Here is a 12,234-nt window from a genome sequence, read left to right on the forward strand (position 1 = left end):
AAGGGCCAGTGGGTGACACTGCCTCCTTCGGTGATAACTATTCCAAAGTAAGCCATCTCAAAGTATCAGCACTAATGCAGTTTACTTGACACTTAGTCGTGCCTACCAACAAATTATCAGAATAGGAAAATAATGGAAAAGAAGAAAATATCATTTTATGTTATTTATGACTCTCTTCCTCATATTCTAATTAAAACAGTCTTCTTTTGAGACTTGAGCAAACCAAAATAATAATCAGTAGAAAAAAATAACTGTATACAGGTACCTAGGAAATAAGGCAATATTACAAAAATTTACATTATTATAAGGTATACTAACTTGCTTCAGAGTTCAATTAAAAACTGAGCAGAAAAATAAAAGAAGGCAAGGCAAAGATTAAAATTATTTTTTACTTAATAGTCACATATTACAAGTTGTTCAGAATTTGTGATACTCAATGAGGGAAAGAGGAAAGCATATAAACATAAGATAGGTCACTACCTGTCAACATGATGTATGAGAAGACAATTCCATACCACTCTGAAGACATTAACCTCTGTTCCGTGTTTCCCAAATCTGGCTGTACTTCTGAGTCATTTCAGAGCTTTAAAAAACTCCTGATGTGTGAGCTACACCCAAGATCATTAAAGTAAGAGGATGAGACATAGGCATAACTATGTTTTAAAGCTCCCAAAATTATTCCAATTAACAGCCAAAGTTAAGAACCACTTCCCACATATGTAAGCATATGTGTAGTGTGTGCGTGAACTGTCATATAATTAATGTACCAGGAAAAAAAAAATTTTTTTTTGAGACAGATTCTCACTCTGTAGCCCAAACTGGAGTCTAGTAGTACGATCTCGGCTCACTGCAACCTCTACCTCCCAGGTACAAGCCATTCTCCTGCCTCAACCTCCCGAGTAGCTGGGATTATAGGCACGCACCACCATGTCCCAGCTAATTTTTGTATTTTTTAGGAGAGACAGGGTTTCACCATGTTGGCCAGGCTGTTCTCAAATGCCTGACCTCAAGTGATCCTCCCGCCTTGGCCTCCCAAAGAGCTGGGATTACAGACATGAGTCACCATGCCCAGCCCCAAGAAAATTAATGAGTTGAAACTAGGTTTAAATTTTTCTTACCAGAGATAATCATTAATTTCATTAAAATACATTTTATGTCTCACCTAAAAGCTACAGTTAACTGTTGCTATATGTACAAAAGGGATCTCCAAATCTCCTCAAAACCCAAGGTAATCCTGGGACTATCGAGAAATAAGAAGAGACCCACTATGTTCTACTTTCATCACAACAAACCAGTTTAGCCTTTGAAACCCCAGCAGTGAGAAAAGGAGATACAAAGTCAGTTCATAAACTCTTCCAAAAATTACAATGGATTCCTAAAGAATCTTAAGGAAATCCAAATCCTCCTAAGTATCCTCCAGAAACTTCCCAAGTAGACTGGCCTTCCTTTACCATATATAGAGGATGGGGATGGTGTCAATAACTATTTAGAGTATTCTAGCTCTTCACTCTTGAGAGGAGGCAGAAGAAGCAAAACAAGAAATGGCCCTGAAGAGGTGAAACGGGTTGGGATCCAGGACACAATGGAGGACCTGGGCACCACAGCTGAGGGTACCGACATAAAAGGCACACAACATTTAAGCAAATTAAAGAGTTATGTAAGGATTGAGGAAAGTGAGGAATAGTAAAGAGGTGGCAGAACCTGCCAGGCACAGTGGCTCACACCTGCAATCCCAGAACTTTGGGAGGCCAAGGTGGGTGGATCACAAGGTCAGGAGATTGAGACCATCCGGGCTAACACGGTGAAGCCCCATCTCTACTAAAAATGCAAAAGTTAGCTAGGTGTGGTGACATGTGCCTGTAGTCTCAGCTACTTGGGAGGCGAAGGCAGTAGAATCATCCCCTGAACCCGGGAGGCAGAGGTTGTAGTAAGCTGATGTCGCACCACTGCACTCCAGCCTGGGCGACAGAGCAATACTGTCTCAAAAGGTGGCAGAGTCAATGGATCAGCAGGATGAAAGGACTGTGGAAGTCAAATTACTAGAGGGAATGAACCAGAAAGGAGGTAAGTGTCACAGAAAGATGAAAGCTTGAAATTAGCATTATGCAGTTACTGGTAATGATAAGGTCAAGAATGTGATTATAGGCATGAGTGGCTGAAGGAGGGTATAGAACAAGATCACTGGAGAAGTTAAAGAAACTTTAAGTTCAGCATGTTGGAACAATCGTCTATTTAGGTATTGAAATCACCAAAAATTAAAATGGGGAATGCTGAAAAGAGTGAAAGTGAGCCATAAGACATGTGATGGAATCAGCCAGATGTAAGTGACCATCATGAGGGGTTGCAGGGAGTTAGTCTGATAACATGAAACTCAAAACTGGAAGATTGTCTCAATGAAGACTACCTGTAATTGGCAATGAGGAACAAAGAGTATACACCAAAGGGACCAAGAAATGTAGAAGAGTAAAATACACACCCATAAATAAGCTCAGTCTAGCACAAAACCAATGACCAACATATATTACTGTTCTACAACACAGAAACGGCTACCACAGAGAACTACAGGTCCCGCTGGAGGCCCAGTAGAGGAATCAGAGGTTTCACAAACATTTGGAAGATTAACATGGAGCTGAGTGCTTAAAAATGAATAAGGGCAAAAGGACCATCAAGGCAGAAAGACCCTACAACTTAGGCAAAGGCAGAGAGATGTGAAAAGAACATGAGGCATTCTGAGAAATGCAAATAATTCAACATGATTAAGGGCAGAATGAATCAGAAAGATAGTCAGGACATATACCTAGAATGATTGAACAAGGCTACGACTATTTTAGCAAGAACAAAAGATATGAACAAATTAAATTGTGGCTCCTAAATCCTTCATAAAAACCAGTAATAGAAAACAAAATTGACAAATTGTAGTTTCCTCTTATTTTCCTTAGTTTGAGGGAGACGCTAGAATGCAAATAACCCGACAGCCAGTTGCTTCACGAAGATTAATCAACCCTTAGAGAACAAATGCTGCCACATTATATGTTCATTATCATACTATCCAATATCCAAGGTATAAATGTGCCACAGAAAATTATGCACAACTAAGATATTTTAAGCAATTGAATAGAGCTCAAACATAAATGCATTAGCTGTAGATTTATAACATGTAAACATGCAAAATAAATGTACGTAGTTATATAGAAATAAAAACTGCTTTACATTTAAAAAAATAAGTGAATGCATACATAGTAACAACAGTGGTATATACAACTTTTATAAATGATTAATGTTAGAATTAAATATCACATTGGAAAAGATGTCTCACTAGGTAATTGTTGGTATATTTACTCTGCCTCCATTTCTACTTCGGCAGCTGTGATTTAATGGAAAGCATACCATTCTTGGGAGCCAAAGAAAACATATTCAAGTACTGGCACTGGCACTTATGAACTATTAAGCAAGTCATTTAACTTTCCTGTGCCTGAGTTTAATTTACAAAATGGAAATCAAAAATCCATATCTCATGTGGTTTTATTAAGGTTTATATGAAGTACTATATCTAAAAGAGCTTTGTAAACCATAATGAGCTACAAAATAGTTTAGTTACATACTTTGAAATATTATTAATGTAGAACTAAAAGCCTTCAAGCCATCCGCCAAACCCCGACTCCCCAAAATAAAGCACAATTAAAATCTGAGATGATAAATCTGTTAGTTTGATAAGTATGTCTCACCACCTCTCTTCATAACCTTACCTTTGAATGAGCAGGCCCTCTTTCATTCAGAAGTTTATACTGGGGTTGGACTCTATTGAAACGGGCTAACTCATTTACCAGACACATTGCAGTTTTCTCTTTTGGGTTTGCCATTTTATCTTGGAGAGAAGCTGTAAATAAAAAGGCTATAAAGTTTTTGTGAAGAATGACTTTACAAAATGGAAGAAAAACTAGTTTTGACTTTGTTAGATTGAAGGCAGATTGTATATTTGGATTATTTTCATGAATTTTGTATTTTAAAAATTCAAATTACCTAATGTCTTCCATTACATGCAATAGAAACATGTATCACATTTTAAACAATAAATTAAGGTAAAATTTATCCTAAGTACCTAAGTTGTTCTATGTATATAACAGCATGCTTAAATATTTTAAAGTAAAATTATAGTAATTTTTATTTCTTATAAACTTCTCGTTCCTCTCAAAAAATTTACTAGAAACACATACGTTTCCTGGTTCTTATTACTATGAAACTAAATTTTGTCTAGCTTCTCGATCCTTTCATCTCAATTTTTTTCCTTCTCATCATGAGGTAGCATGTTAGAAAAGCTCTAGACTTGGGATTCAGGTCCTAAATTAAGTACTAGGTCTTCCAACAATACTTTTTCGGTAACTCTAAGAAAATTAACTTCCCTTTCTTTCTGTTTTTTTTAAATACATTTTTAAAGTTGTAAAAAGAATAATTTAACAAGTACCCATGTATCCAACACCCAATGCTTATTAACCACGTTCCACGTTTAACTCTTATTTAAAAAAAAAAAAAAAAAAAAAAAGATGGTATTCCATTCCTGTTAAGTTCCTTATATCTTTTATGGAGTACTGATGTATGTGGTTCTATATTCACATAAACGGTATTATAGCATTATAATAAACATTCTCACCATTTACTTTCTTCACTCTTCATTATGTTCTCAAGACTTTTACTTATTAAATCTAGCACATTAATTTTAACTACCATAGAATTTCTATTACAATATTACGCCAGTTTTTTTATCTACTCCTCTACTGAGACACTGGGTTGTTTCCAATTCTTCACTCATAAAAGAGCATGCTGCCAAATAGCTCTCAAAGTGATTGTACCAAATTACCTTCCTCTGGCAGTTACAGTTTCTCCTGAAGCTTGAAAACATAAAACATAATCAAGTATTTTAATTTTTGATAAGTTGACATGTGACAAGTAGTATCTCGTTATTGCTCTTTGGATCTTTTTCTCCACTACTATTTTTTTGTTTGTTTGGGGGTTTTATTCAGAGACAAAGTCTCACCACGTTACCCAGACTGGACTCAAACCCTGGGGCTCAAGCTATTCTCTCTCCTCAGCCTCCCAAGTAGCTGGAACTACAGGCTTCTATTTTTTTTTTATTTATTATAGTTATTAACCTTTCCTTTTATGTCTTGTTTAGGAAGTCCTCTCTAACCATCAAGGTCTTAATGATTTTACTTAAACTCACTAAGCCTTCTATTCTTTCTATAATATGAGTAAAATAAATCTATCCTGCTTAAGACCCAAAGTTGTTGTGAGATTAAGAGTTGTAAATGTATGATACAGTTTCCTAAACTATGTATGTCACAAATACAAGGTAATATTAAAGCTTCAAAATATTTTTCTAATACCACATTATTTTATCCTATATTTTTCCTTTCTCTTATTTATAGACACATTTAACTACTTATAATTTTTTCCCTTCCCATTAATCAATGCCAAAAAATATTTTAAAATCTAAGCATAAAACATGCAAGTGAATTACTTCCTGCTCATTTAAACTATAGTCACAATAAATACAGTTCAATTGTAGTCACAATGAGAACACTTAAAACGAATGAAACTGGCTGGCTTTAGGAAATTCATATACAAACTTCCTATGCCAAAGTTTAATACTGAAAATAATATTATTTTACATTTCTAATACTCTTAACAGGCCCATTAATTTGTACAATGGCTTGACTGTGATCATTATGATTAAGAAACTATTTTATAAGAAAACTACATAAGTACCTGGTAAGACATAAGTAAAAAGAAAGAGAATCTAAGTAACCAATTGTAGGGCCAAGACAGCCGACAGTAGATTCTACAATTAAGCCATTGTAAGTGGCTTGCAAACTAAAAAACTAATTATTACTTTTGGGAAGAGTACAAAAAAGAAAAAAGTCAAGACAGTTTTGAGGAAACCTGTATTTTACCTATTTCATTGTATATCACAAAAATTTTATGAAACTCCTGTTCAATTTGGAAAGTCAGTCATTATAAGAAAATACAAAGTAACCTGAGACTACAATCAGTTTTGGCTTGCATGCCATCACATGAATTCAAGTGCAATAGACAGCACAGCCAATTTAATATCAAAAAACAAAAGCAGAATAATTTGTTTAAAATGAGAAAAGATTAAAATCTGATAAAAATCAGCCAAGTTTGCATAACACAATAATAGCATTTATACTACCGCTGTGTAATTTTCATAATTCAGTAATGCTGCTTATTCATCTGCTACAATGCAAAAAATACTAGAAGCATACATAGTGTGAAAATTTTACACTATAAAAATTGTTAATAGCATAGGTTCTAAACATATCAAAAAGCAATTTAAATGGTTCATTTATAGTTCTGTGAGCCCTTGTTTGGTATGAAAACCTAATCTAAACCCTTTAAAGGAAAATGTTAACAAATAACATGGTATAAAACTTATATTCCATTAATTCTGACTCCCTGTTTCATAAACGTTAACATGAATCCAATAAACATTTTAATGGGTGACCAAAGTTTGGGTGTGAGAAGTGTCCAAGATCCCACTCTGATAAAGCTTCATAATTAAAATCAAAATGTTTAGAGTTGGTAACTTAAGAAATAATTAGTCATAGTTGTAATATTTTATTTTAAAAAAGGATTAAAACAAATAGTTGTTCCTTTATTGAATCAGAAATCTTAATAGCATTCCTACTTGACAGAGAGCTCAGTGATACAGCAATAATTTATAAATTATACCAAAATTTGGATAGAGCATCTACAAAAACAAAGTAGTCTATAAAACCTGAGACACATAAACGATTTATATAAATCTTTTTTAGAGAAGTCAACAGTACAAAAAAGTGACAAATGCACATAATGTTACATAGGTATACATCTGCAAAGACCTATAGATGTTACCACTGAAGGTATATTTTAGGTTTCAAGTCAGTTTGGTGGCTGGAATGGTAGAGATCTGCTTAGAAGTAAATAAAATTAATTAAAATGGATTCACAGTTCAGACTCTGCCATTTCGAAACAGCAACTGCCACATGATGGTTAAGAGTCTGTTTTGGCTATCTCTGTCACTTACTAGTATCTATGTGACCTTGAGAAAGTACTTAAATCTCACTTTCCCACAGAGTAAAATAGAGATAATAGTTGTTCTTATCTCACTGGATAATGGTATGGGTTGATGAGATGATACCAAACACTGTTAACAATGATTAAAAATTCATTATTACTCTGGTTTAAACAATTGTTTGTTAAGACAATTATCCTATCATCAAATATTAAAACAGTGACACAGAAAGTCATGAAAAGAGAGTTTGTAAAACTAAGTAAAAATATTCTTAGTTAAAACATTCTGTTAGGATAAATTGATTTTATTCATACAAATATACTTCTTCGTTGGGTGTAGTGGCTCACACCTATAATCCCAATACTTTGGGAGGCAGAGGCAGGAGGATCACTTAAGGCCAGGGGTTTGAGAACAGCCTGGACAATGTAGAGACCCCTCGTCTCTACAAAAAAATTAAAATATCAGCCATATGTCATAGCACACGCCTGTAATCCTTGATACTCAGAAGACTGAGGTGGAAGGATTGCTTGAGCCCAGAAGTTCCAGACTACAGTCCAGCCTGGGTGACAGAGTAAGATCTTTTCACAAAACAAAACAAAACACAAACATATTTCTGTAGTAGTCTGTGAAAATCATGTACTTGTTATTATTTTTTCCACTGACTTACAAACCCGTAAGTTTGTTTCCACTGAAAAATTCTCAAATATGATATAAATTATATTAAAGGATTGTTTTCTGTGTGCTACGAAATATTCCACCTTTATTGACATGAAACTTGATTAGATACCATTTACAACTTTGATAAGAAACACTAGTAAAATACATATTTATAATAGCAGTATTTGCATATCCAACAGAAACATAAGTATACTCTATTTATAGATTCACTCTATTTTTATGTCTTTACAAACTGTCCTGGACTCTGTGGAACTTGAATCTTCATTTTGCCTGTTCATTTTTACGTGTAGGAATCAGTAAAGAAACATAGAAACTGTGTTCAAGTCACTGAACAAGCTACAAAATAATGCAGCTCAGTTTTCAGTGAACAGGCAAAATGATCCATCCCCAAAGGAGCTCACAGTCTGACAGAAGAAACAGACAGACAATAGACAAACATAGTACGATAAGTACTATAAGGCTGTTACAGGAATTCCATAGGCAAAGGGGGTATGGAAAGGCAAGTTTTAAGAGATAATGATTAGATAAGCAAAGTAGAAATTCACTTAGGTAAGAAGGGAAGATGAGAGAAAGACAGTACAAGCTTTTCAAGGAGTGTAGACACAGAAGCACATAAAACAGGTAACTTTCAGGCAAATGCAAGCAGACCACTGGTAGAATATAGAAGGCATGAGGAAAAAACAGCAGAAAAAAACTACATGACTGGAATTTACTAGAACACCAGTAGTTTCCTAAATCAGAACTTAAAAGTAGCAAACATTTTTTAAAGTAGCTATATTCCAGCCAGAACTGCTGCTAGGACGGTCAGAGACTATCTTACTTCACAAGGCAAATTATTCCAAAGAATCCTTTTCATCCCTGGTGGCAGAAATGACTTAAATACAGTTTCTATGTCTTTTTACTGGTTCCCCTTTCTCTATTCTCTGCTATTAGAGGGAACTCATCCTAATTCCCAAGTAAAATAAGAAACACATGGACACAGGATGGGGAGTATCACACACTGGAGTCTGTCGGGGGGAAATAGGGGAGGGACAGCAGGGGGTGGGGAGTAGGGAGAGATAGCATGGGGAGAAATGCCAGATATAGGCGATGGGGAGGAAGGCAGCAAATCACACTGCCATGTGTATACCTATGCAACAATCTTACATGTTCTTACTCCCAAAACCTAAAATGCAATTAAAAAAAGAAAGAAAAAAGTCAAAAGAGCAAAGGACCGTTTCATGGGCTCTTGCCTTCTAGGTGCAATGTGACTATCTGTCCACAGCTATTAACTAAAATAAACCTTCTATTTTCAAATTAGACCCTAACCTAAGGCTATCCAAGCAAAATTATCAATGAGCTACCCAGGCGTCAAACTGCTCCATCTTAGCAGTCTATCCCTTAGGAAAAAATTTAAGTTCCTATCTCACATAAACACAAAGATAAATTTCAGAAATATTAAAATACAAAATACAAAAACACCATGGAAACTTGGCTAAATATTTGTCATATTCCTGTAATACAGAAGGCCTTCCTAGATATGAAAAGGAACCTAGAAGCTATAAAGGCAAAATCTGACAGTTAAAAACATAAAAATATAAAACTTCCATAAAGCAAAACATATCACAAATGATACTAAAAGAGTCTACATGCTGGGGAAGTAATACATGCAATATGTGAAGACAGGCTGGGCACAGTGGCTCATGTCTGAAATCCCAGCACTTGGAAGGTCAAGGCGGGCAGATCACCTGAGGTCAGGAGTTCAAGACCAGCCTGGCCAACGTGGTAAAACCCTGTCTCTACAAAAATGCAAAAATTAGCCAGGCATGATGGAGGGTGCCAGTAATCTCAGCTACTTGGGAGGCTGAGGCAAGAGAATGGCTTGAACCAGGGAGGCGGAAGATGCAGTGAGCCAAGATCACGCCATTGCAATATAGGCTCTGCAAGACAGCGAGACTCCACCTCAAAAAAAAAAAAAAAAAAAAAAAGTGCAGACAAACTGTTAACATTCATAAGATAAAAAGATAATATAAATCAATTTTTTAAAAGCCAATAGAAGAAAACGGCAAATGTACACACAATTAATTCACATAATTTGTTGAGTAAACATACCTGTTCAAAAGAATGATAAAGAAATAAAAATTTGGCAGGGCACAGTGGCTCATGTCTGTAATCCCAGATCTTTGGGAGGCCGAGGCAGGTAGATCCGTTGAGATCAGGAGTTTGAGACCAGCCTGGCCAACATGATGAAACCCTGTCTCTACTAAAAATACAAAAATTAGCCGGGCATGGTGGCGAGTGCCTATAGTTTCAGCTATTCGGGAGGCTGAGGCAAGAGAATCACTTGAACCTGGGAGGCGGAAGTTGCAGTGAACTGAGATGGTGCCACTACACTCCAGCCTAAGCAGCAGTGAGGCTGTCTTAAAAAAGAAAGATAGAAAAATTCAAATTCCAATGATATATAATTTTTCCCTATTAGATCTGACACAATTTTTTTTTAATAATCATTTAAGGATAAGCAAGAATGTGGGGAAAACGGGTGCAAATTCCATTGGTGCAAATACAAATTAGTACAAAATTTTGATGGGCAACACTAACTAAAGTTTCAATTGTACCTGTCTTTAAAACAGTAATTGTTAATCTGTGTATTCATACTACAGGAAGACTTTCATGGGATGTTTGCAATGATAATCTGGAAAACAAGACTATAATAGCAAGAACTATAAACAAGCTAAATATTAATATTTATCAGAAATTGATTACATAAACTACATGAATTATACAGCTCTGAAAAGCGAAAGAGGTACAGTGCTTATAAACCAAGACGGGAAAACATTGCAAACTGGTGAATGACAAAAGTTACAGCAGCTTACAGTCTGGTCGTGTATTTACCTTCTTTAAATCAAACATGCATACATTAAAGGAGAAGTAAAAAGGGTTCTCACTTTTTGAATTACTGTACTGTTTTACTTGTATAGAATGAACATGTAAAACTTATATATTTAAAAATTATTTCACAAAATCATATCAAAATTAGGGAACGGTTTATAGCATAAACACTAACTGCTATTGCTCTTTCTAGTCTTTATTTTATTATTATTTTTTTTGAGACAGAGGCTTGCTCTGTGCCCAGGCTGGAGTGCAATAGAGTGATCTCGGCTCACTGCAACCACCAAGCGATTCTCCTGCCTCAGCCTCCCAAGTAACTGGGACTACAGACACATGCTACAACGCCCAGCTAATTTTTGTATTTTTAGTAGAGACGGGTTTTCACTGTCTTAGCCAGTATGGTCTCGAACTCCTGACCTTGTGATCTGCCTGCTTTGGCCTCCCAAAGTGCTGGGATTACAGGCATGAGTCACCGTGCCCGGCCTATTTTATTATTTTCTTACTAATCAAAAGAGGGTGGGAGTAAGTTCTTTCTAGTCTTGACAGTGCCACCACAGTCCGGAAAAATAGAAAAACGATGCTCAAGGATCTGATTTGAAGGAGGCCATGTTGTATTTCCATCTCCACCTTTTCCAATGAAGCTATCTAGAGATTTAACCATACATAGTGCGGTGGCAAGATCTCGGCTCACTGCAACCCCCACCGCCTAGGCTCAAGCTATTCTCCTGCCTCAGCCTCCCAAGTAGGTGGGACCACAGGCGCGCGGGACAGATACAGTGTATTCTTACCAACATTTAGTTTGGTCAGTCTTCTTAATATCAGCCATTCTAAGTATGTATATAATGATATCTCCTGATTTTCATTTACATTCCCCTAATGACTATTGTTAAGTATCTTTTTTTCATTTGCTTATATGTCATCTTTGTATCTCCCGTGGTGAAGCATCTATTTGAATATTTTACCTCATTTAATTGTTTTTTTCTTACTGCTGAATTTGAAGAGTTCTTTATACAACCTACATACAAGTTACTGATTAGACATATTATTGGTAAAGATTTTCTCCGAGGCTCATGCCTAAATCCCAGCACTTTGGAAGGCCGAGGTGGGCAGATCCCCTGAGGTCAGGAGTTCGAGACCAGCTTGGGCAACATGGCAAAACCCTGTCTCTACTAAAAATACAAAAATTAGCTGGATGTGGTAGTACGAACCTGTGGTCCCACCTACTTAGGAGGCTGAGGCACGAGAATAGCTTGAGCCCAGGAGGTGGGGGTTGCAGTGAGCTGCGATCATGCCACTGCACTCCAGCCTGGGCAACAGAGTGAGGCTCTTATCTCCAAAAAAATAAAGTGGTAGGAAAAAGAGGAATTGCTAACAGCATTGGAACAAATGGAGAGTTATCTTAGAAAATAATAAAGGAGAATTCCTACCAAAAAAAAAATTTCTCCCAAACTATGGCTTCTCTCTTTATTCACTTACCAGTGTCTTTTGAAGAACAGATTTTAATTTTAATACAATCTAATTTATCAATTTTTATAGTTTGTATTTTTGATGCTGTATCTAAAATTATTACCTGAGGTCTAAAAAATTTTTCTCCCATGAACATTATAGTTTTAGGTTTT

General features: G+C 35.9%; 1 protein-coding gene across 25 annotated transcripts in view; it reads right to left on the reverse strand.

The window, feature by feature from the left end:
* Window positions 1–12,234, reverse strand: part of STAU2 (staufen double-stranded RNA binding protein 2) — a 342,658-nt gene that overhangs the window by 300,385 nt on the left and 30,039 nt on the right. For 14 of the 25 annotated variants that reach the window (XM_032271043.1, XM_032271032.1, XM_032271036.1 and 11 more), the window contains one exon: window positions 3,747–3,877. The exons of the other annotated variants lie outside the window; for them this stretch is intronic. In XM_032271043.1, coding sequence (XP_032126934.1) covers window positions 3,747–3,860 — 114 coding nt within the window. In that variant the 5' untranslated portion in view covers window positions 3,861–3,877. The remainder of the gene's footprint in view (window positions 1–3,746; window positions 3,878–12,234) is intronic. 25 annotated transcript variants of the gene reach the window in all.

Source organism: Sapajus apella, unplaced genomic scaffold (genome assembly GCF_009761245.1).
Source record: "Sapajus apella isolate SASKATOON/1434 unplaced genomic scaffold, GSC_monkey_1.0 scaffold222, whole genome shotgun sequence".
NCBI lineage: Eukaryota > Metazoa > Chordata > Mammalia > Primates > Cebidae > Sapajus > Sapajus apella.